Source organism: Cervus canadensis, chromosome 31 (assembly GCF_019320065.1).
Source record: "Cervus canadensis isolate Bull #8, Minnesota chromosome 31, ASM1932006v1, whole genome shotgun sequence".
Classification (NCBI taxonomy): Eukaryota; Metazoa; Chordata; class Mammalia; order Artiodactyla; family Cervidae; genus Cervus; species Cervus canadensis.
The window spans coordinates 39,609,140-39,632,580 of record NC_057416.1 but is presented as its reverse complement, the minus strand read 5'-3'; the positions used below and the strand labels follow the sequence as shown (position 1 = coordinate 39,632,580).

At 48.3% G+C, this 23,441-nt stretch overlaps 1 protein-coding gene across 1 annotated transcript in view; it reads left to right on the top strand.

The window, feature by feature from the left end:
* The window catches only part of UBE2E1 (ubiquitin conjugating enzyme E2 E1), a 66,085-nt gene extending 44,120 nt beyond the window's left edge, over positions 1-21,965 (top strand). Inside the window, exons 4-6 of the mRNA XM_043454269.1 lie at positions 18,516-18,648; positions 20,103-20,250; positions 21,177-21,965. Coding sequence (XP_043310204.1) covers positions 18,516-18,648; positions 20,103-20,250; positions 21,177-21,274 — 379 coding nt within the window. The 3' untranslated portion in view covers positions 21,275-21,965. The remainder of the gene's footprint in view (positions 1-18,515; positions 18,649-20,102; positions 20,251-21,176) is intronic.
* The last annotated feature ends 1,476 nt before the right edge of the window (positions 21,966-23,441 follow it).

Sequence of the window (23,441 nt, the reverse complement as noted above, 5' to 3'; positions counted from 1 at the left end):
TTGTTTTCTGGGAGCTAAGTGGATGATCCCTTGGAAAAATAGCTATACCCTCTTGTACTTGGAAGAACTTGAATTGGTAAAAAGAGGCTTGTATCACATGGTTTTAAAATGTTAACTTTGTTTTCCCTTTCCATCTTTTCTTGGTTTTTGTTTTTATTAAAACTATACACCAACATAGTTTAAAGAATCTAATATTTCTTTAAGGTTTGTTTCAAAGGAACACCTGTTCCAGCAACTTTCCCCTCTTTGCTCTCCAGAGGCAGCTGCCTGTGTGCTCAGTCGTGTCCGACTCTGTGTGCCCCCGGGGACTGCGGCCCTCGGGGCTCCTCTGTCCGTGGGACTCACAGGCGAGGACACTGGGGTGGGTCGCCATGCCTCCTCCAGGGCTCTCCCCAGCCAGGGGTCAGACCCAGTCTCCTGCCTCGGCAGGCAGACTCTGCACTGCTGGGAAGGCCCAGAGGCAGCTACCCACGCTTTTTTGAGTTGGTTGTTTTGCTGTTTACCTCCCTGTTTTTAGGTTGCTGTTTAGTTGGTACGTAGAGTCTCTTTGCGACCCCATGGACTGTAGCCCACCAGGCTCCTCTGTCCATGGGGATTCTCTGGGCAAAGAAGACTAGAGCTGGTTGCCATTTCCTTCTCCAGGGGATCTTCCCAACCAGGGATGGAATTCAGGTCTCCAGCTTGGACAGATAGATGTGTCCACTGCATAATGGTTACTACACTAGGTTTGGGTAGCATCCACCACCGCACAGAGGAGCGAGAACCTTCAGAGGCTGCTCTCCCAGCAGCTCTCAGCTGTACAGAGCTGGTAACCATGGTCGCCCTGCTGTCCTTGACGCCCTGTGGCTCGTTTACTGTTGAGGTCTGTGCTGCCGGACCACCTTCACCCGTACGCCCCCCCACCGCCATCTTCTCCCAGTGGCTTCATCTTAGCCGTGTTCTTTTTTGCTGGGTGCAGCATCTTCTGTGTCTCTGGATGTTGGTGGTCAGTTTACTCTGGGCTTTGTGATTTTTCTGTTCTCTGGTTGTCCCTCTCCCTGTCTGTCTTGCTTTTTGTTGGCCGTGTTGGAGGAGCCTGCCTCGGTCACAGTTCCTGAGGCGAGCCCTGGGGTCAGTGATGGGGGTCCTCCTGGGCCATCTGTGCTCCCCTGGTGCCAGGGAGGAGGGTTGGGGTCTCCGGGGCATCCAGGGTGTGTGGACGCCCTCGGCTAGGCTACGACCCGGCTTCAGAGCACCCTCAGTTTTAACCTCTCCAGAATGTGGACCCCCAGCTCGTGGGGTTTCTGTCCCGTGTGACAGATGACCGCAGTGTCGGCAGCCCAGAAGAGCACGCGCTTGTTCTGCAGTGAGGGGGCTGCTGGGCTCTGGAGGCTGCGGTCCAGGCCCAGTTCTGTTCTGACTCAGAGGCGGGGGAGAGCTGGCTACTGCTGCTGTGGGGGTGGCCTGCGGGTCGGCTGAGCATCGGTCTCAGGCGCTGGCACATGCGGCCTGGGCCCTTGGGGTGACCGTCTGGGCGGGGACGGCGCTGCCCGGCTCAGCAGCGGCCTCACAGACGGCCCTGGGGTGCGGCTCATGCGTGTGCACTCTGAGCCAGCTCTTCCCACCTCGCCTGACGCTGCCCCAGGCACTCAGACTCCAGGTCTTCAGGGAGTGGACATGGTCTGATAGTCCACATCTCTGGGGTCATTGGGCATGATTTGAACTCTCTTGTGACAGCGTGTGGGAATCAGTCCTGGATGGCACATCCTTGACCACTGGTCTGTTCGCCTTCCAGCTTCCCCTTGTTATCGTCTCCTTTCCTGTCTGTCCCATCTTTGAAGGTTTTTGCCTTTTTGGAAAATCTCCTTGCTCTTGTGCAGGTGGCGCCTGGAGGAGGAGCCTCCAGCGCACGTGTTCACGCTGCCATCTTCATGCATGTGCTCCGAGACGGTCATTTCCCTCCTCTGTCCAGTATTCACGCTAGGTCTGGGTGTTTCATTTTCCACGTTTGTCTCTGAGTCTTCAGCCTTCCTTTCCAGCCACATGCTGGGCGCTCAGCTGCGTCGTGCTCTGAGCCCTGGGCTTGCAGCAGATGTCTCCTTTGCTCTTCATCAGAACTTCTCTTGCCTTTTGATCTTTTCTCTAAAACTTCATCCTGGGTAGGCATGTCTTTCAGTAGTTAGTTCTCTGAAAGTTTATCCCATGTAAAATTGGAAGTCCCCAGCTGACATTTTTGTTAGGACCCTTTTCTGTTCGGGGAGAATGCCCTTCGGTGTTGAACGACTGATGTTAGCATGTGGTACATGTGTGTGCGCTGCTTGTGGCGATTTGGGAACCAGAATGGTGGCTGGCCAGCGGCCCCGGGGAGAGCCCTGGGTCTGCTCACCAGCCCCAGCACTGGCCGCGCGCGCCTCTGGCAGCTGTGAGATGTCACATGTGGACACCACACCTGGGCCTCCTCCGCAGCTGCTGCAGCACCTGACCCCGAGAAAGCTGGTGTCTCTGTGCTCAGCCAGGAGGGTGGGTGTAGGCAGCAGGACGGATCCGGCGATGAGATTCTGCAATGAGAAAGGAGCCGGAGGCCCCCCCAGCCCTGTCTTGGACGTGTAGGGCGCAGCCTCGCTCATGCAGTCTCTCAGCCCTTCGCAGATACCAGCAACCTTCCCCCGTTCCCCCTGACCAGCTGGGACCCAGAAAGAAGCCGGCGCCTCCCCCAGTGCAGTAGATAGCTCTGCTCGCCTGCTGCCCTGTGATCTCCTGGTGGCTCTGAGTGGCAGTGCAGAGGGAGGGAACGGAAGGCCTCAGAGGCCCGCTTCCCAGAGCCGCGCAGGGGGACCTTGTGCCCCAGGCGGGGCTGCCCTGCGTCTCGTCGCAGGTCGCTTCAGTGCTTGCCAGCCCCCTGGGGCCGCCGGAAGCCGGAGTGGATCTGAGCTCCTGGGATCAAACTCACTTCTCAGCTGCAAAAATAGGTGTCATGTGCTAATACACCTGCTTTTTAGTGTTTTGGGGTTTTTTTTCTATTTCCACCTGAAGAATTGTGTTTCTTTTTTCTCTTTGCAGTAAGGAGCATAACATTTAGACTGTTATTCAGTTGAACTGATGCTCGTTTCTCCAAACCATCTTCGGTTTTCTTTAAACTGGGGATTCTTACCATTTGTGGACTTGTCACATTGTTTGCAAAACCCCCTGTCCTCCACAAGAAGTATGTACTGTGTGGGGTGTATGTATTTTCAGTTAATTCATTTCTGCAAATAAAGTGAATCAGTTTTTTAAGAAATTTTAATAATACCTCTTAGCAGATCACAAGATTTTCTTGTTCCTGTTTAATTCCAGTCTCCATCCAAATGTGGAAGAGAAATGAGATAATTAGGTAGCAGAGGCAGACTGGTAAGTGTGATTAAATGAAAGTGGTGTGAGTCTGGAGGCAGGTGATTTTATTAGAAGCTCTATGGATTATAGTGGAAAGAAAATACATAGTAGGAAACATATTTTAGCAGGAAAGCCTAGACTGCATTTTCCAGAGCTGGGACTTTCCCCTTTAGGACTCCGTCATTCAGGCACATTGCTTCACCTCTGGAATCTGTTTCCTGATCTTTAAAATGGAGGTAATAGGACTTTTCCTGATACAAAAGATTTCAGTGAAGATCAGAGAATTCAAAGTTTATGGAAGAACTATGGAAATGGTATGTTCCTCCGCAAATGTTGGGTGTTGTTCTGCTTTTGATTTCTGTTGGTTCTTGGAATGATATTTTAAATGTGCATATGTTAGGTCAGAACACACTACTCCCTAATAAATCCTGGAGAATTGAATTCAAAGTTTATTTCGCTTATTATCCTTGGAGAAATTGTTGTCTACTTTATTGAGGCATAACATTACATAAAATTAAATTCACCTGCTTCCAAGTCTTCCATGTTTTGGACTCTTCAGCTGAATTGAGTGTTTAGATAGGTGTTTAGGTGACATGAGCAGATCGTCTTAAGTGACAGTCGGTGTTTTTAACGTGTCTGCTGAGTGGCCTGTCAGGTCCCCCTGCCTTGATTTGAAAAGGATTCGCTCCTGCTCTTGGAGCCTCCTTGGTTCACACTGAGCCTTCTCTCTGCTCCACACGGCGGATACAGGGTGGGGAAGGCAGCTGGAAGGAGCCCCGGGCTGAATGGGGAGAGTCCCAGGCTTCCCCAGGCTCCGTGCTGAGCGTCAGGAGGCCTCGTCACAGGGCTGGAGGTGGCAGCAGCCACAGTCACTTCCTGTGAAAGACCGTTCCACGTCGTCACCCACAGATGCAGCGAGTCGGGGTCCCCAAGGAAAACGTATTTGGGTTTTGGCACAGGAATGAACTTGTCAGAACCTCTTCTCCACCCCTTGGTGACTGTTCCAAACCACAGTCTATGAAACTGGGCTTCCGTAGCCCAGATTGAGTACCCCCACCCCCTGAATGCTGAAAGCGCTGGTTCTCTCCTCAGAAACCCTGTTTACCTGGGGTCACCACGTTACTCACCTTCTCTGATGCTTTCTCTCTTACTCAGTGGGTTTGATTCCATTCCGTCTACTCTTTCTAAAATGGTAACACATGTTATTATGAAAGTTACACGATTGTTTTTTTAAATCCCAGTGATTTAGATCTGTTTGAAGGAGAAGGTAAATCCCCTGCCTCATCCTTCAGGTATAACTACTGTTATAGTTTGGCTGTATGGTGTGTCTTACAAAAATGAGATTGTTTTAGACACTGTTACAGAACCTGCCTTTTCAGTTAACACTACACTGGGTTTCTTTCAGTCGTGTGCAGGATGCGTGCTTCCTCTCATTTAAGAGCTGCGGGGTGTACCTTTATACGGTTGTACCATGCTGTCTCTAACCTCTCTCCTGGTGATAATTTAGTTCATTACAAATATTTTTCTATCATACATAAGGTTCTTATAAATATCCTGATACTATGGCCATGTGCACGTGTCCAATCATTCCTTAGGTGAATTTCTGAGAAGCAGGATTTCTGTGTCAGAGGGTATCCTGGGTTTACATTCGAACATGTTGCATCTAATCACAGTCTGAAAGGACTGCTGGTTCCCTGTCCCACGACAATGGAAGAGAGGGCCTGTTCCTCATGCAGTTAACACGGAAGACTGTCAGTTGTTTGAGTTCTTGCCAGTCCTTACAGGTGCCTCCCGTTTAATTTGCATTTCCTTGAGTCTAAATAAGATTGAGAATCTGTTTATTGGCCACGTGGGTTTCTTTTGAGATGTGCCTGTGCACTCTCAACATTTTCCCAGAGTCGAGGTACTCGCCCTGTGTCTTGCACTGTGGCTCTGCGCACCGCCCTCTGATGAACTCTTCATGACTTCTTTGTCTGGAGGGTCTTCAGTTTTTCTGTCACGACATCTGTTCGTCTTTCCCTGTGTAACTTCGTTGGTATTTCAGCTTTGGTTCCCCGCGAAGGAGACCCTGGAGAATTGGAATACAAGCCGTTTCTGTAGTGTTAGGAACGCGGGGAGAGGTGGGAGTCAGCCTGGGAGGGAAGGGCTGTCCACAGAGGACACCTCCTGGCCAGTGCCCAGCAGGTGAGAGTCTCAGGGGACGCGTCCCCCCGAGCTGTTAGCCCGTGGTGAGGCGGCCGTCGGAAGGTGTCCCAGCTATTTGTTCCTGCCTGAAGGGCGCAAAACCACCTCCACCACCCGTCAGGGGCCGAGGGCCGGGCCATGCGATCTCTGCACAGGGTCTCTGCCACGGTCAGACGGCAGCGGGGGAGGGCAGGACCCCCTGTACAAAGGCCCTGGCTTGGGGAGTCCCGCAGGCTGCCCCTGGTCCACACTCAGAGGGGTGGGAACCAGACGCCTGCGGGAGGAGTGTCCGCGGGTCTGTGCGGTGAGCTCGCTGCAGGGGGCATCCGCCGCACCCGCCTGTAACAGTCACGAGGAGGAATGCCGGCTGCGGGGGGCTGACCCGGACGAGGCGCCGGCGGCCCCTGTGCAGGGCTTGGCCTGACATGTCCCCACCCTCAGGTAGAAAACCCTCACGCATATTTTCTTCCAGTTCCTGTTCACACTTTTAAGGTTTTGAGGTTCTGTTTGTTTTAAATAGCTGATGAAAGTAAGGGTCAAACACTTGTTCTAATGGTTAGCCAGTTGTGTTAATATGATTTTAAAATAATTTCCCCAGCAGTTGTCAAGTTTTTAAAAAAGTTTCAGGACCTCGTTATACCTTTAAAAATTATTATAAGCAAGAGCTTTTGTTTATATGGCCAATAATTATGGATTTTTACTGCATTCAAGATTAGAGCTGAAACATTTAAAAAAAATAGTTCATTTAGAAATAACATAGGACATGTTAGCATGTAACTCTGATTTTCTAAATCCAAAAAACCTAGATGAGTGGCACTGTTTTACATATTCGCAGATTCCTCCAGTGTCAGACTTAAGGAAATAGCTGGGTTATTCTCTGCTTCTGCACTGATTGTCCTCAGATCAGCCTCTCGGGAAAGCCTGGCGGTGCAGAGGGGAGGAGGCAGATGGTGGTTCAGGGCTGCAGATGGTGCTGACCTGTGAGGACTCGGGACACTGCTCGTCTCGTCTTTCCCTGGTGGTGTCAGAGCCGGCTCGAGCTGAAGGCGCGTGTGTCCTCCCGATCCCCTGGGTTTGTGCTGAGGGAGGCGGTAGGGGCTGGACCGAGGACGCGCAGCACCTGTGTGGGGCGTTTCCTCAGAGCCTGGGGGGCGCGGGAGGAGAGGAAGCGGGAGCCTGGCCGGTGAGCCGGTGCGGGCCTGCGGTCTCAGATCCCCTCTGTGCGGGTCAACCACAGACGATCCAAACTGGAATACGTTCAAGGGCAGTGAAAAATTTTAATTATTAAATAAAAGCTTTATCAAACAATACAATTAAAATAATTGTAGAATGCACCCCACATGGTAAGTGACCCAGAAAGTCCGCTGCCGCAAGACAGTTGAGGCAGGTCTTCGTTGACTCTGGACAGGCGAGGGTGGGCCTTGGGCCCCCTGCCCACGGCGCCCTGCTCGCCCGCCTGCAGCGTGGAGGCAGCGCAGACGGCTGGTGTGAGTGGCGGGGAACCTCAGTGAGGGCTCTGTAGCCAGAGTGTGTTCTAGAGTCTTCTCTTGGAACTGAGTAGAGCCCAGGAAGTTCTTTTTTGAGAATGTTGGTGTCCTGCAAGTAAGTAGCTTCTCCCTGTGGCCCTGAATGTGGGAGGGTCAGCACTGAATGTGTGGAGGGTGCACATATTAAGAGGTGTGCCTTACCCCCCACCCCACCCCCCCGAACTCTATAAACAGGAGGCTCTGTCTCCACCAGCTGCTTCTCAGTGACTTGCAGGACGGTTATTGTCTCCGTGGACAAGCTGGCTGTGCTCAGCTGGCCCGGGGAGAGCCCAACTAGCCATTCGTTTCTAGTTACAGTAGCCCCTGAACAGTGCAGGGATTGGGGTCCCAAGTGCACCTTAGGACTCCTCCCAAAACGTCTAACAGCCTGCTGTTGACCGGAATCCTTACCGATAACAACCATTGATTAACACATATTTTGTATATTGTATGTATGCTCAGTCATACATATAATACATATATACATACAAGTTTCTCAGTCATGTCTGACTCTTCGCGACCCTCTGGACTGTAGCCCGCCAGGCTCCTCTGTCCACAGGATTCTCTAGGGAAGAACACTGGAGTGGGTTGCCATTTCCTCCTCCAGGGGATCTTCCTGATCCAGAGATTGAACCCACGTCCCTTACATTTTCCAGCATTGACAGGGGAGTTCTTAACCACTAGCGCCTGGGAAGCCTATTGTATATATACCTACATTTGTTTTATGCCTTCATGACATACCTGTTTCTTAATTTTTTTATATTTCTAGGCTATGCAATTAGGCTGTGAGTTTTTTCAGATTGTTAGAGATCCTCCCAAAATTTCTATTGTATCTATTGGAAAATAGATTCCAATGTATCTATTGGAAAAAATCGATGGGTAAGTGGGCCCCCACAGTTGACACTCCTGTGGTTCAGGGGTCGGGAGTCCTCCCTGGAAGAGCAGGTTTATCGATGCTGCTGTAAACGCTGCGCCTGAAAACGCAGGACTCAGCCAGACTCCACGCTGATGCCCTGGCTCTGGCTCCTTAGTGGGAACAGAGGGGTAATGCCTGAGCGCCTGACCTGCCCAGACCATTTCTCTTATTTCTCTGGGAAAAACAAAAAAAATTAGAATTGTTCTAAATCAGGCTTGTCTGGTTCCTGCAGCAAAGAGCTATTGTCTGGTCCAGCTTAATCCTGAATTGCTACCTGTTCAACACCGTATAGGAACGTGGCCTCTGAGACACGGGGCGTGCCAATCTTTTAATTCTCTGTAATCCTTCCAATGTTCCCCTCCTGCCCCCCCCCAGCCCCGCAACGTGCTTTTTTTAGGCCCTTTGTTTGGGACTAGTTTGTCATTTCACGTGCTCGCTGCCTACCCTCACTCTTTACTCAGTAGTTCGGAGGTTAATGCCCGATTCTGGGCTCAGTTAACTAAAAACTCTCTTTGGACTCAGCCACCCCTGAGGACCATAATTTCTTAGGTCTGCAATTCTTTCAGTATCTGTGCTGGAGTCTCTTTCAAATTGTCTTAAACTAGTTTTCTTTTAAAAATTGTGTCCTTACTAGATGTCTCTCTAATTTTTTTCAATATTGGAATGGGAATTTCCAGAAGGACTGGATTGTTTCTTTTTCCTAAAGCAGTAACGTGTAAGATAAAACTACAGCTGGTGGCTAGTTGGGCAAGATTGAGCTTTTGTGGGGTTTTGTTATTTCATCTAACTTGGAAACATTGTCATATAATCCTGAAGAGTGGTACATATTTAGACCAGCTAATTCAATGTTAATTGCTATCAGGCCTACAAACCTTTACAGTATGTGGGAAATTACTCTCTAGAGACCTAGAGTCTGATGTGAGAGAGGTTGTGCACCCACGTAGCTTGTAGCAGTTTAAGTAATCCACAGATAAGTCTTTTCTGATTGGAAACACGTTTCAGAAATGAGCTCTCCAGCTTCCACAGGCCTCAGGTCAGCCACATGCTTCGTGTAGAGCGTGTCATGAGTGCCTGTGACAGGCTATCTGCCCTCCTGCAGAAGACAGGAGGTTTCTGTCCTCTGCTGGTGCAGCCAGCCTCGGGGGCTTTGTGGGAAGGCCCCTCCCCTGGTGGACGTGGACTGTGTTGTTTTCCATGTATGTCTGTCTGAGTTGGTTCGCCTTCCTGTGTGGGACAGTGTGCCCCCTGCTGGGACTCGCTGTTCCAGAGTGACTGCCTGGGTACACAGACGTGAGCTCCTGCGTGGACCCCGCTCTTCTGGGCAGTCCTTCAGGTGGGCCCTTGGTCTGGAAGCTCCTCCCGAGGGACGGTGCTGAAGGGCACACCATGCAGCTCCGCCGTGTCTGCCCGCGAGGAGCTCAGCCGGGTGCCCTGCGTCTCGACCGTTACTGTTTTCTGCAGGGGCACCAGAACAGCATGGATTTGGGGTCTGTCTTTAAAAAATTCCTCTGGATGTGTTCAGTAGCTGTCACCAAGAAGGTTGCTTTCATTCCCTGGACTGATGTGTATTGGGCAGTGATTGTGGGGGACAAGGAGTCCCTCTGGTCAATTGAGAAAAGATTCCTGCTATTCTCTCATATTCATCTTGACTTTCTTAGCAAAAGAGTATATTAAGAATGGACTTTGAGTCGTATGTTTGTAGGGAACATAGATTTGATTGCAGGTCTCTTCCTGTAAGCACTTTCTCAGTTCTGTGTTTGATTATTGATTTTACAGACTGAACAGAGTTAAGCATCACCAGGGTTGATATTTGTTTTTTACTGCCAAGTACAGGTGGAGAGACCTAGGTAACACAACTGGTCCTTTGAATCTGTTACAGATGATTGGAAAGTGGAGTTGATAAGCGTTGCCATTTGTGTCCTCCACAGCCGCCTTCTCAGACTGATGTGCTCAGACATCGTTTGGGGACTGTGTTAAGATGCAGATTCTAATGCCGTAGGTCTGGGGTGGAGCCTCAGAGTCTGCTTTTCTAACAAACAGCCAGGGGATACTGATGTTGCTTTTGTTCAGGGACCACATTTTGAGTAGCCGGGGTCTATAGAACACTGGGGTGTGTGTAAATCTACATTTTTTGGGCTGGGGGGGGTGCACCTTTTGGGATCTCAATTCTCCAACCAGGAATGGAACCCAGGCCGTGGCAGTGAAAGCAGCAAATCCTAACCACTAGACCGCCAGGGAACTCCTGCAAGTCCAGCATTCAATGGTAACAGCATCTGGATCGCATTTCGCCTGCTTTCTGTGTGCAAGGCACCACGCAGCAGAACAGCGATCGGGGATGGTGGTGGCGTCTGACAGCACGTGGGGCTTCAGACGGACGCGGTTCTCTTTCCCACTGACGCGCACGCTCCCGTCCCAGCTGCGACGTGCAGAACCCTGCTCAGACGGAGCGTCTCCCAGAGAGAGCTCGGCTCCAAGGCTCCTGTGGTGTGGGCCGCGGGGCCTCTGTGGCGGCAGCCGCACCCAGGACACTGTGTCCGGGACTCGTTGCTCTGTCAGGGAAGAGAAGAGACAGGGACCAGCCCGTCCAGTCTTGGAGTTTCCTGGGGGTGTGGTTGCCCCGGGTCACCGTCCTGTGGGACGACACCGGGATCCGTGGGGACTTCTGGGAAGAACGAGCCGCGTGTCCCAGGCCCCTCCTGACAGCCTGCCCCGTGTCCCCCTCACGCCCGGCTGCCTGGACGCCTGTCTGCTGCACGATGGTTGACTCTCTGTCCCCCTAGCCTCACATCCCTCACTGTTTCCTAGGGTGTGAGACCAGGTAACTAAGTCTTTCAGGATTATGTCTAAAATAGCATCTCAATTAGGGATTTCTGTGTTTGTAAGCAGGGATCATCTCTCCCAATAAAAATTCTAAAAATTGATTGTAATATTTGCCTTGCTTTCAGGATGCTGTTTGTAAGAAAATAGTGATACCTTTTGAAAACTGAAGTGCAACGTTGATTTCTTAACTGTCAAAGTAGAAGAATCTGTAATAAATTAATACTGAGTGTGGGCATGGGTGAGGACCAAGAAAAACATCTTAAAGTGAAAGTAAAATTTTGTTTCATTTGAAATGAAGTTTAAACATTCACATGTGTGGTTTTCTTGGAAAAGTCAATCCAGAGAGCACATCAGATTCTGTAGTAAGGCTGCTCTGATGACAGGTTTTAAAAATTGGTTCTATTCATTTCTTAGGATTACACCTTAAATGACTTGTATTGGTAAGGTCTGCACTGTTCACATTAGGACCGTATGTGTTACACGGAAGTTACGTCAACTGATCGCCTTTGCTCTGTGGCTCCCAGGTCCGCGCTGGTGAGGTGTGGGCCTGTGGCTGCGCTACCCCGCGCTTCGGGAAGGCGGGGGTCCTGCCCGCCCCCGTCTGTGCCCTGATGGATCCGCGTGACCTCAGAAACCACTGCAGAAATGAGAAAGCTGCGTCAAACGGAGAGTTCCTCTCGCTTTTCTGGCAGTGTGTCTGTTGCTGTCTGCGCGCCGGGCTGCAGGGCGCGGGCTCCCACGGTGCAGTGCCTGGGCTCGGGCGCTGTTGGTCCTGGGCGCTGGGGTGCGGGCTCCGTCGTCGTGGCCTCGGGCTTGGTTGCTCCGCAGCATGTGGGGTCTCTGAGTCAGGGATTGAACCTGTGTCTCCTGCACCGACAGCTGGATTCTTTACCACTGAGCCACCAGGGAAGCCCTAAAGCTGTGTTTACTTTGACCAGAAGGGGAAAAAACAGAATTTAGGTCACAGTTCTTTCCTTTGGTCTTGTGTAAGAGTTTATACGAAACAAAAACTATTACACTTTTGTCTTTCCCTGGCCACGTTGCATGGTTTGCAGGGTCTTAGTACCGCAATCAGAGATTGAAGCTGGGCCCTTGGCAGTGAAATCAAGGAGTCCTGACCACTGGACATCCAGGGAGTTACCTTGCGCTTTTATTTTGAAAAGTGTTTGTGTTACAGATAAACCTGAGTTTAACAGAATCTGAAAGGCAGAGTCTCAGCCACTTGCGGAGATTGCAGTCACCAAGTAGGGACGCATGTTGTGGTGGTATTCCTGTCTTCCCTTAATCCCTTAAATTCAACCTCCCATTTCCCAGTTCAGAACTTTCATCCCTTCTAAGGCCTTAGACTGATTTGTATACTTGAATTGGTGTTCAAAACTGGGGTTACATTTCTTATTGTGCAACCGAAACTGTCTTCTGTTACAGGGAGGGGACGGGAGGCTGGTGAAGGCGTGTGCTGTCCTGAGGAGGTAAACCAGTCAGTCATTTTATGGAGGAAGGGAGTGGGTGGGGCATTCGGGGACACTTCCCCTGAACAGTCTCACTTTCTGAGAGCTGGAAGCGTCCGCCCTCAAATTTTGCCATGGGTCTGTCTACTCACCGCCTTCTAGACCAGTAGGATCCTTTTTCTAGAAAGTGAGAGTTAGAAAGAGGGAAAAAGGCAAAAAGTATTACAGGCCCCTTACCATAGTTTTTGCTCTGTGATCAAGAAAATGCACATGATAGAAAGCTGTGACTTCACTCAGTAACAGGCAGTGTTGCTTGGTCTTCCCAGCAGATTCTCAGACGCTTCACAGTAATTCCCAAGCCCCTGGTTGAGGACCCACAGGTTAGGCATCTATGCTGTTGAGTCTTTTCCAAAGCTCCTGTTTATGCTTCGTGATTTCAACTACTTTTGATACTACCTCACTTAGACTGTTTTTCATATAACCCACCTTCATTCTCCCATTTTCTTAGTATAGAGACAAAGTTAATTAAACAGTTGCTCTTCCCATATACGTCCAGCTTATGTTACATACTTGAAACTCTGTAAGATATTGATTAGGCTACACCAGTCTTAGTTGCAGCATGTGGGATCTAGTTCCCTGACCAGGGATCGAACCCAGGTCCCCTGAGTTGAACGAATGGAGTCTTAACCACTGGACCACCAGGGAAGCCCTCAAACTCTGTCTCTCCATACATTTTTCTGAACTGTCAGAAGAGTTTACACCCAAACCGAAAGCTGCTTACAAACAGGCAGCAGTCTGTATCACAGGTGACAAGCTGTGAACTGTTGATGCTTACGTTCTGGATGGTTGTCGTCCTCCTAGTGACCTGTACCGGGGGTCCCAGATGGAAAGCACCTGCTCTGAGGTCACCAGAAGAGCTCTTTAAATATGTAGAGTCTTGGTTCCCCTTCTGGATGGGCTAAGCTCAACAGTAGCCCTGGCATGAAGGTCAGGAATCTGTCATTTTTAAAGTTCTGCAGATGATTGTGGTGATGAAATTTACAAGCCACCAATTTTCTTTCCAGTCATAAAATCTGGTAGTGGCATGTTGTTAGACCACTGTGCTTCTATCTTTTTTCTCTATTAAGGTCCCAGCAGGATTGGGCCTTTGCCAGCATATTCCCACCAGCGTGGGACTAACTGACTTTATCGTTATTTTTTTCTCGGTCTCTTAGCATCACTAAGCTGACTGTGAGGAAAACAGTATGGCTCCTTATGCACCTGGAGAAGGACATTCCCACTCCAGGATTCTTGCCTGGGAAACCCCTCGGACAGAGGAGCCTGGGGGCTGCAGCCCACGGGCCACAGGGGCGGGTAGGCTGAGCGAGCGGCTGGCGCGGCAGTGCTTTGGACGGCCTTGCTTCTGCTCATGCCTCTCATCTGTGAGAAGGGGTTTACAGTGAAGGCCACCTTTCGCCTTCACGTCTTAGATATTGTGAACTTGATAAGAGAGGGTGGTTTGTCTTCTTAGCTGCTGCCTCTGTGTCAGTGTCCTCTCCATCTGCTTAGACAGGGGTCATCACTGCGCCAGCCAGGATCTGTAGACTTTCTGCAAACCTGTAGGCAGGCGGCCAACTTAAGACGCCTGAGGACCAGTGCTCATCTCAGGATATGGAGCAGCGGTCAGTCGTAGCCCTTCCCGCGGAGGGGTTACCACGTGTCTCCAGAGAGCGCGCCGGCCAAGGGCACTCCTTGCATCCCAGCTTGTGATGGCTGTGGTCAGACATCTTGCAGAATCGGAAGTCATCTTTTCTTTTTTTAAACTCAAAGATGGTGTCTGCATATATGTGTGACTTAATCTTAGAGATGGTGTTAACTAAACAGTCTATTTTTCCATGCGTGTCCAGTGTAAAACAGGTTTTTAATAGTTCTTGGGACTGTCCACCACAGGGAAGCACGATGGGGCCATCCTGTGTGCGCCAGTGGTCCTCCTCAGGCCATTAGTAACGGAGGTGACCGCTGCCGTTGAAGGAGCGATCGCTGTGACCTGTTGCTCTGCAGAGGTAGTCAGCAGCACCGCCTTCCCGGGAGTGCTGAGTTCTCGGAATGTTGCCGTGAGGTGGGGAGTCTAAGCTGGTAACTTGCTCAAGGTCACCCAGCTCATAAGTGCCCAGTTCAGGGTCTGGACTCTCTGCCGCTTGACCAGGTGGGCCCTGACCCTCCCCACGGCGCCCTGTCCTTGGTCCCGGTTTGCTCCTTTCTTTAAGGCCGCACCGTGCTTTCTTCCCCAGCTTCTTTCTTTTCTTTCACAAGCGTGTTTCCCTAGCCTCTGTTACTCCTGTTTCTTCTCCAAACTCCAGTTCAGTTCAGTCACTCAGTCGTGTGCAACTCTTTGCGACCCCATGGACTGCAGCACGCCAGGCCTCCCTGTCCATCACCAGCTCCTGGAGTCTACCCAAACCCATGTCCATCAAGTCGGTGATGCCATCCAACCATCTCATCCTCTGTCGTCCCCTTCTCCTCCTGCCCTCAATCCCTCCCAGCATCAGGGTCTTTTCAAATGAGTCAGCTCTTCACATCAGGTGGCCAAAGTATTGGAGTTTCAGCTTCAACATCAGTCCTTCCAATGAACACCCAGGACTGATCTCCTTTAGGTTGGATCTCCTTGCAGTCCAAGGGACTCTCAAGAGTCTTCTCCAACACCACAGTTCAAAAGCATCAGTTCTTCGGTGCTCAGCCTTCTTTATAGTCCAACTCTGACATCCATACATGACCACTGGAAAAACCATAGCCTTGACGAGATGGACTTTTGTTGGCAAAGTAATGTCTCTGCTTTTTAAGATGCTGTCTATGTTGGTCATAACTTTCCTTCCAAGGAGTAAGTGTCTTTTAATTCCATGGCTGCAATCACCATCTGCAGTGATTTTGGAGCCCAGAAAAATAAAGCCAGCCACTGTTTCCACTGTTTCCCCATCTATTTGCCATGAAGTGATGGGACCAGATGCCATGATGTTAGTTGTCTGAATGTTGAGCTTTAAGCCAACTTTTTTACTCTGCTCTTTCACTTTCATCAAGAGGCTTTTTAGTTCTTCACTTTCTGCCATAAGGTTGCTGTCATCTGCATATCTGAGGTTATTGATATTTCTCCTGGCAGTCTTGATTCCAGCTTGTGCTTCCTCCAGCCCAGCGTTTCTCATGATGTACTCTGCATAGAAGTTAAATAAGCAGGGTGACAATATACAGACTTGACGTGCTCCTTTTCCTATTTGGAACCAGTCTGGTGTTCCATGTCCAGTTCTAACTGTTGCTTCCTGACCTGCATACAGGTTTCTCAAGAGACAGGTAAGGTGGTCTGCTGTTCCCATCTCTTTCAGAATTTTACACAGTTTATTGTGATCCACACAGTCAAAAGCTTTGGCATAGTCAATAAAGCAGAAATAGATGTTTTTCTGGAACTCTCTTGCTTTTTCTATGATCCAGCGGATGTTGGCAATTTGATCTCTGGTTCCTCTGCCTTTTCTAAAACCAGCTTGAACATCTGGAAGCTCACGGTTCATGTATTGCTGAAGCCTGGGTTGGAGAATTTTGAGCATTACTTTACTAGCGTGTGAGATGAGTGCAATTGTGCGGTAGTCTGAGCATTCCTTGGCATTGCCTTTCTTTGGGATTGGAATGAAAACTGACCTTTTCTAGTCCTGTGGCCACTGAGGAGTTTTCCAAATTTGCTGGCACATTGAGTGCAGCACTTTCACAGCATCATCTTTCAGGGTTTGAAATAGCTCAACTGGAATTCCGTCACCTCCACTAGCTTTGTTCGTAGTGATGCTTTCTAAGGCCCACTTGACTTCGCATTCCAGGATGTCTGGCTCTAGGTGGGTGATCACACCATCGTGGTTATCTGGGTCGTGAAGATCTTTTTTGTACAGTTCTTCTGTGTATTCTTGCCACCTCTTCTTAATATCTTCTGTTAGGTTCATACCATTTCTGTCCTTTATTGAGCCCATCTTTGCATGAAATGTTCCCTTGGTATCTCTACTTTTCTTGAAGAGATCTCTCGTCTTTCCCATTCTGTTGTTTTCCTCTATTTCTTTGCATTGATCACTGAAGAAGGCTTTCTTATCTCTCCTTGCTCTTCTTTGGAACTCTGCATTCAAATGGGAATATCTTTCCTTTTCTCCTTTGCTTTTCCCTTCTCTTCTTTTCACAGCTATTTGTAAGGCCTCCTCAGACAGCCATTTTGCTTTTTTGCATTCTATTTTCTTGGGGATGGTCTTGATCCCTGTCTCCTGTACAATGTCATGTACCTCCATCCATAGTTCATCAGGTACTCTATCAGATTTAGTCCCTTAAATCTATTTGTCACTTCCACTGTATAGTCAGACTCCAGACTGAAAGAAAAAATCTCCAGTGACTTTGGGGAAAGTATGGGGCAACAAGACGGCTTTCACTTTTCCTTTTCTTCTCATCTCCCTTCCTCTTCATCTGTTTCTCTTAAAAGGAATTGAACCCCGCCTCGAACCAGTTAACAGAGGGCAAGATGAAGACAAGCAGTTCTCATCTTGTTCATTATGGGAACCCCCGGCATTCAGCATCTGCCTGGTGTATGAGCTGTCAGCACGTGTGTGAGTGAACGAGTCCAGTTCACACAGAACGTTTGTCTGAAAGAGTTTGGCCTGCTTTGTAGAAAGTCTTTTGTGTGTTGACTGGATCTGCAAGTCTCCAAGTGAAGAACTTTTTTGGTGTTTGGCTAACACACTTTACTGTCCTCAAAGCAGCAGTTAATAGTTAGGTTTGAGACTCTGAAATGAAAACATGCGTGTTAACCCCTCCACAGCGTTGCCCATGTCATCCCTGTGCTGTGGGAAGGTCTTTTACTTCAGGAACCAAACTGACTCCCAAACTCCTCATCTTTTCTAAACACCAGAATGTTACACTTGCTGTTTGGACACCTGTGTTAAGCTTTCGGTTTTTGTTTATTCATGTGCCTGACTAAGAGGTGCCGATCCGACAGGGCCATGGAGAAGGTATCCCGGCGTGACCGCGTGTAACCAGGAGTGCTCTGGTGTGTGGAGGGCTGCTTGTGGAATTGGATTCATGCTGGGACGAAACCGAACGACTTGCAACTGGGTCGTTGTGTCCCCTGCCCTCCCATACATGGTTTATGCTGTTCGGAGAACTGCCATCTGTGGGACTCCTTTCTGTTTAAGATTATGGAGAAACGGGGGGAAGAGCCCCGCATCAGAGGGTCAGAAATGACGCTTTCACCAGAGGTGAGGCGGCTGTGAAGAGCTCTGTGTGCTGAGAGGTGTTGCTCTCTTTTAAGTGCTGCTGCTAGTAGCCAGGACATGGAAGCAACCTAGTTATCCATCAGCAGATGAATGGATAAGAAAGCTGTGGTACATATACACAATGGAGTATTACTCAGCTGTTAAAAAGAATACATTTGAGTCAGTTCTAATGAGGTGGATGAAACTGGAGCCCATTATACAGAGTGAAGTAAGCCAGAAAGAAAAACACCAATAAAGTATACTAACGCATATATATGGAATTTAGAAAGATGGTAACGATAACCCTGTATGCAAGACTTTCTGTCACAGATGTATAGAACAGACTTTTAAGACTCTATGGGAGAAGGCGAGGGTGGGATGATCTGAGAGAATAGCATTGAAACATGTATATATATATATTTTTTTAGTTGGAGGCTAATTACTTCACAACATTTCAGTGGGTTTTGTCATGAAACATGTATATTATCAAGTGTGAAACAGATCGCCAGCCCAGGTTGGGTGCATGAGACAAGTGCTCAGGGCTGGTGCACTGGGAAGACCCAGAGGGATGGGATGGAGAAGGGGGGTGGGAGGGGGGATCAGGATGGGGAACACATGGATACCCATGGCTGATTCATGTCAGTGTATGGCAAAAACCACTACAGTATTGTAATTAGCCTCCAACTAATATAAATAAATGAAAAAATAAATAAAGTATATCCCACTGAGCACTTAACCAAAAAAAAAAAAGTGTAGTTTGCGTCTCCTACGGTGCCTGGAGGAGAGGGTTTCTGGCTCCTTCCCAGCCGGTTTGGAGGCTTCGCACCCCTCCCCGTGTTCCTGGCCGGAGGCCCGATGGAGGCCTGCACTCGCGGGTCTGGGAGGCGGGCGCCTGTGCTCTGCGGAGAGCGGCCGGCGCTAACGGGGAGGTGGAGGGCGCCCCGCGCTGACGGGAGCGGGCCGAAGCGCCTGCCCTCACGGGGTGCACCGCCGGGCACCCTCTCACCGCGGGTGTGTTGCTCCGCAGCGCTGGTCCCAAAGGCGACAACATCTACGAGTGGAGGTCCACCATCCTCGGGCCCCCGGGCTCCGTGTACGAGGGCGGCGTGTTCTTCCTCGATATCACATTCACACCGGAGTACCCCTTCAAGCCTCCAAAGGTAAGGCGCTCCCCTGACTGACGCTGACGTTCAGATATTCCTATGAGAGATGAATCCGGCTTTTTTAAAACGGGGGTTTTAACCACAAAAAGCAGATCCTGACTAATCTCTAAGTACATATGAACATACGTAAAACACGTCTTTGGGTTGACTGCCTCATCTGGCAAAGACCGTTTCTAAGAAAGTGTCTTTCCATGGGGCTTAAAATCCTGCTATTTATAGTAACACAGCACCCCCGTAAGTAATCTCCTATTTTCCACTCATCAGGAAAAGTCTGCGCACAGGAATAGTGCAGGGACTGTTAGCGTGGCCCCGGGCGAGGATGACGTGCAGATTCCTGAAGTGCGAGGCAGCTGGAGACGCTCCTACCGACCAGGCCTCGGGCTCCCCTCCGGGCCTTCAGACTCTCCTCCTGGGGGAGCTGCCCAGTCCCTGCCCGCTGGCAGTCTCGGGGCCTGCTTCAGAGTCGGGCAGGCGCAGTGCTGGGGAGGGGTGCGGGTGCCGCCGCCAGGGCTGGCTGACGGTCCTGTCACATTCAGAAGGTGGTACGGTTACAGGCTAGGTTCGCTCTAGAATGATGCGGTGTGTTTCACGAGTGAAAGTTAAGAGACCAGACTAAACAGCCCAGGCTCTGTGGCTGATGGTGCTTTGTCTGCTGCTGTGGTCCTTACCCGTTCCTGGCTCCACCCCCGGAACCTGTTAAAGGGAATTCAGTGACGTAGTCCGGCAAGACTGCTGCAGGATCTGATGTGAAGGTCAGAAACGAGCAGAAACAAACCGCATCTGCTGATCCATTTTTCAGCCTTTTAGGTGTGTGATAACTGCTAAGCTGTTTGTCTTCATGTACCCACTGCGATGTTTGAATTAGGTGCTGAAGTTAGCTTTGAGACCATGTAGTTCTACCAGCTAACACAAGAGGTCAGCAAATGACTAGCTATCCAAACTCTAAAACGTTAGGAAAATATTTACATTAAAATTGCTAAAGATGAATTCAAGAAACATACAGGGAACTATATACAGCCTTCTGGGATAAACCATAATGGAAAAGAATATTTAAAATATATATATGTGTGTGTGTGTGTGTATGTATATATAATTGAGTCACTTTGCTGAAAAGCATATATAAACACAAAATTGTAAATAAACTATAGTTTAAGAGGAAAAAAAGGAAAAATTGAAGTTACCTTGCTTTTTGTTGGCAATTCCTTTTTAAATGAGATTGAAAATCCCTGAGATTGTATCCATGAATACTTTCTAATCTCAATTTTATTAAATAGTCTAACACTCACTGGCCTTTTTAAATTAATCGGTTACTTTATTCACTTTTTTTTTTTTTAACCAATGTCTATTTCTTTAAAAGTTTTAATTAGAGCCATTTAATTGAAAAGTTTTTTTAGTAAAAAGTTTCATTGTTTGCTGTTTAAATTTCATTTAATACTACCTTATTTTTTTAGGTTACATTTCGGACAAGAATCTATCACTGTAATATTAACAGTCAAGGAGTTATTTGCTTGGACATTTTGAAAGATAATTGGAGCCCAGCACTAACCATTTCTAAAGTCCTTCTTTCTATCTGTTCACTTCTCACAGACTGTAATCCTGGTAAGCTTACTGGTTGTTTACCTTGTTTTATTCCTCCTCACTTGGGAAATGGTGGTTTTTTCTATTTAAACTAAGATTTTCTAAACTTCTGATTTTATTTTTGTACAAGCTTTCAAAGGAGAAAAAATTGTTTTTCAAAGAAACTTCTAATCAAGGGTTCCGTCTACTGGTTGAAACACGGAGCCGCTTCACCATTAGTTGATGTCTCTAGGAACAAGGTGTTTTAAACCGCAGACTTCCCATCAGATTGCCTTAGGTTTTTACATCTTTAATCATGCCCTCCTTTATTTACTTTTATTTTGCTTTTGCATATTTCCCATGCAGTTCTCTTGTGAGTGTTGGGTCACCGCCCCTGACCTGCCCTCTGCCTGCAGGTCCACTCAGCAGCTGCCCCTGACTGAACAGTGGTTCCCTGCTGTATACTTGGTGATTGCCAGACTGGTGGTTTCTGAACCTTCATTTCCTCTTATTTTTTTCTAGATAAGCCAAATACATATTTAATGACTAAAGATTCGGTCTAGGTTTTACAGGAGCACTGCTTAACTGAAAGTGCAGGCTTTGACCTGGCAGCTCTGGCCCTTTCTGGGTAAACGGTGTAGACAGTTTTATGTTGCGATGGCCTCGATGGCCTCACCGTGTTCAGGGTGAAGACCCTGGTGCCATCGAGCAGAAGAAGGTCCTGTGAACGGAGCTGGCTGTTCCGGGAGTCGGGGCCAGGAGCCTCCCAGACCCTGACACGGAGGAGCAAACCCTCCAGTGTGGGGTGGCTGTGGGGGAAGGAAAGCCTAGAAGGAAAGGTGTCCAGAATGGTGGACTGGCTTGATCACAACCACCTGTCAGCACTCTTCCAGGCTCTCACTGACCTACTGGCTAAGATTAAACGTCCTTTTCCTTTCCTCAAAGTAATGTCCGTTCTTCTCTTCCAGCCGACCCCTTGGTGGGCAGTATTGCCACTCAGTATATGACCAACAGAGCAGAACATGACAGAATGGCCCGACAGTGGACCAAGCGATACGCTACCTAAACCGGGCCCTCACAGCGCTTTACATTGTCTGTCTGTCACAGAGAGAGCTGCTTATGGTTCTGAAGGGGTGGGGGAGGGTGGGCGTTGGTAAAGAGTAGGGTATTTCTATAACAGATATTATTCAGTCTTATTTCCTAAGATTTTGTTGTAACTTAAGGTATCTTGCTACAGTAGACAGAATTGGTAATAGCAACTTTTAAAAACTCGTTAGTTCTGCAATATTAGCTGAAATGCAGTACAGAGAAGAATAGACATTTGGGTTCAGTTGCTTGTAGACTGTAAATTTAAAACAGCTTAATTTCGTACAGGTTACACATGGCCATTTATATAAAGTCCTTCCAAGACTACACACTTTTGTTTTGAAAAATTGGAATTTGTTTTCCCTCTTTGAAAGGGAACATTGATATTTAATAGCTTTTAGAGACTGTTATCTCATATATAAAATGGACACGTGGCTATGACACCAATATAGAAAATGAGTAGTTATGTATTTTATTTTAAATGCCAATCTACTTTATTGTGAAGAGAGAGAGGTTTGAATCAGGACTTTTGAAAACCTGTAGTAAAATACCTTAAGCTGTTAACTGTCAGGCGTGGAGTGGGAGTTGCTCAGTGGATTGGTTCTATGTTGTGGACTACTTACGTCTGCATTTGTTACTGTGCTAATAAACAATATTAAAACAACCACCAACACTGCTGCATTCATTACTTTCTTTTGCCTTTTTTGGTAGTTTTTCTTCTTGCTAGATCTTTACTGTTAAAACAATCTAGAGGTAATGCAGACTAAACACGTTGGTTTCATTTACCCAGCACCAACTGGGCTTGGTATGTTACTCTTAATTTATCCAACAGCCTTGCAGGATAAATACTGAGGTGCCTTAGAAAAGGTTAGATAATCTAAGTCATTTTCTTCCAAAGATAAGAGTTCTGCTACATCTTTTTGAAAGCATTTGCCAATTTGTAGATGCGGTGGTGGAATTAGGTTGGTGCAAAAGTAGCTGCAGTTTTGCAATGTTGAACTTTGCCATTTGATACTGGAATACATTAAATGTGGTTATGTTATTCATCATTTTAATGTGCATGTCTCAATTTACTTTTTTTTTTGCTAATGACTTACTGCTAACAAAATGTTAGACAAAAAATAAAATCAGATAATTCTCTTATTCAATTTCAAAATGGATTGTAAGCAGCAGAGACAACTCGCAACATTAACGACACACTTGGCCCAGGAACTGCTAACAGACAGCGCAGGGGTGGATCAGGAAGTCTTGCAAAGGAGACAAGAGCCATGAAGACAAGGAGCCCAGTGGGCGGCCAGCGGAGGCTGACCACAGCCCACTGAGAGGGTCAGCGAGGCCACTGCTCCACAGCCACACAAGAAATTGCCGAAGAACTCGCTGTCGACCTTTCTGTGGTGATTCGGCACTTGAAACAGACTGGAAAGTTGAAAAAGCTCTGTAAGTGGGTGCCTTATGAGCTGACTGCAAACAGAAACGAACCACTTCTCAATCCTGTGTGACAGGGACGCGCGATGAAAGGTGGATTTCACACAAGTGGCAGCGACCAGCTCAGGGGCTGGGCTGAGAAGACGGTGCAGGGCACCCCCGAGGCCAGACTCGCCCCAGAAAAGCTCCTGGGCGTTGCTCGGTGGGCTCCTGCCGGCCTGACCCACTACAGCTGGCTGAATCCTGGTGAAACCGTTCCATCTGAGAAGTACGCTCAGCAAATCAGTGAGATGCACCGAAAACCGCAATGCCTGCGGCCGGCATTGGTCCCAATTCCCTCGACAACACTCACTGCCCGTAACACAACCGTCGCTTCAAAAGTTGAACAAATTGGCCCACAATCTTGCCTCATCCGCGATATTCATCAGAACTCTTGCCAACCGACTACCACTTCTTCAAGCATCTCAACCACTTTTTGCAGGGAAAACTTTCACAACCATCAGGAGGCAGAAAATGCTTTCCAAGAGTTCATGGAATCCCAAAGCACAGGTTTTTTTTTCCCCATTTATTTTTATTAGTTGGACGAAGCACAGATATTTATGCTACAGGAATAAACAGTTATTTTTTGTTGGGAAAAATGTGTTGATTGTACTGGTTCCTATTTTTACTAATAAAGATGTATTTGAGCCTAGTTACAATGATTTAAAATTCACGGTCCAAAG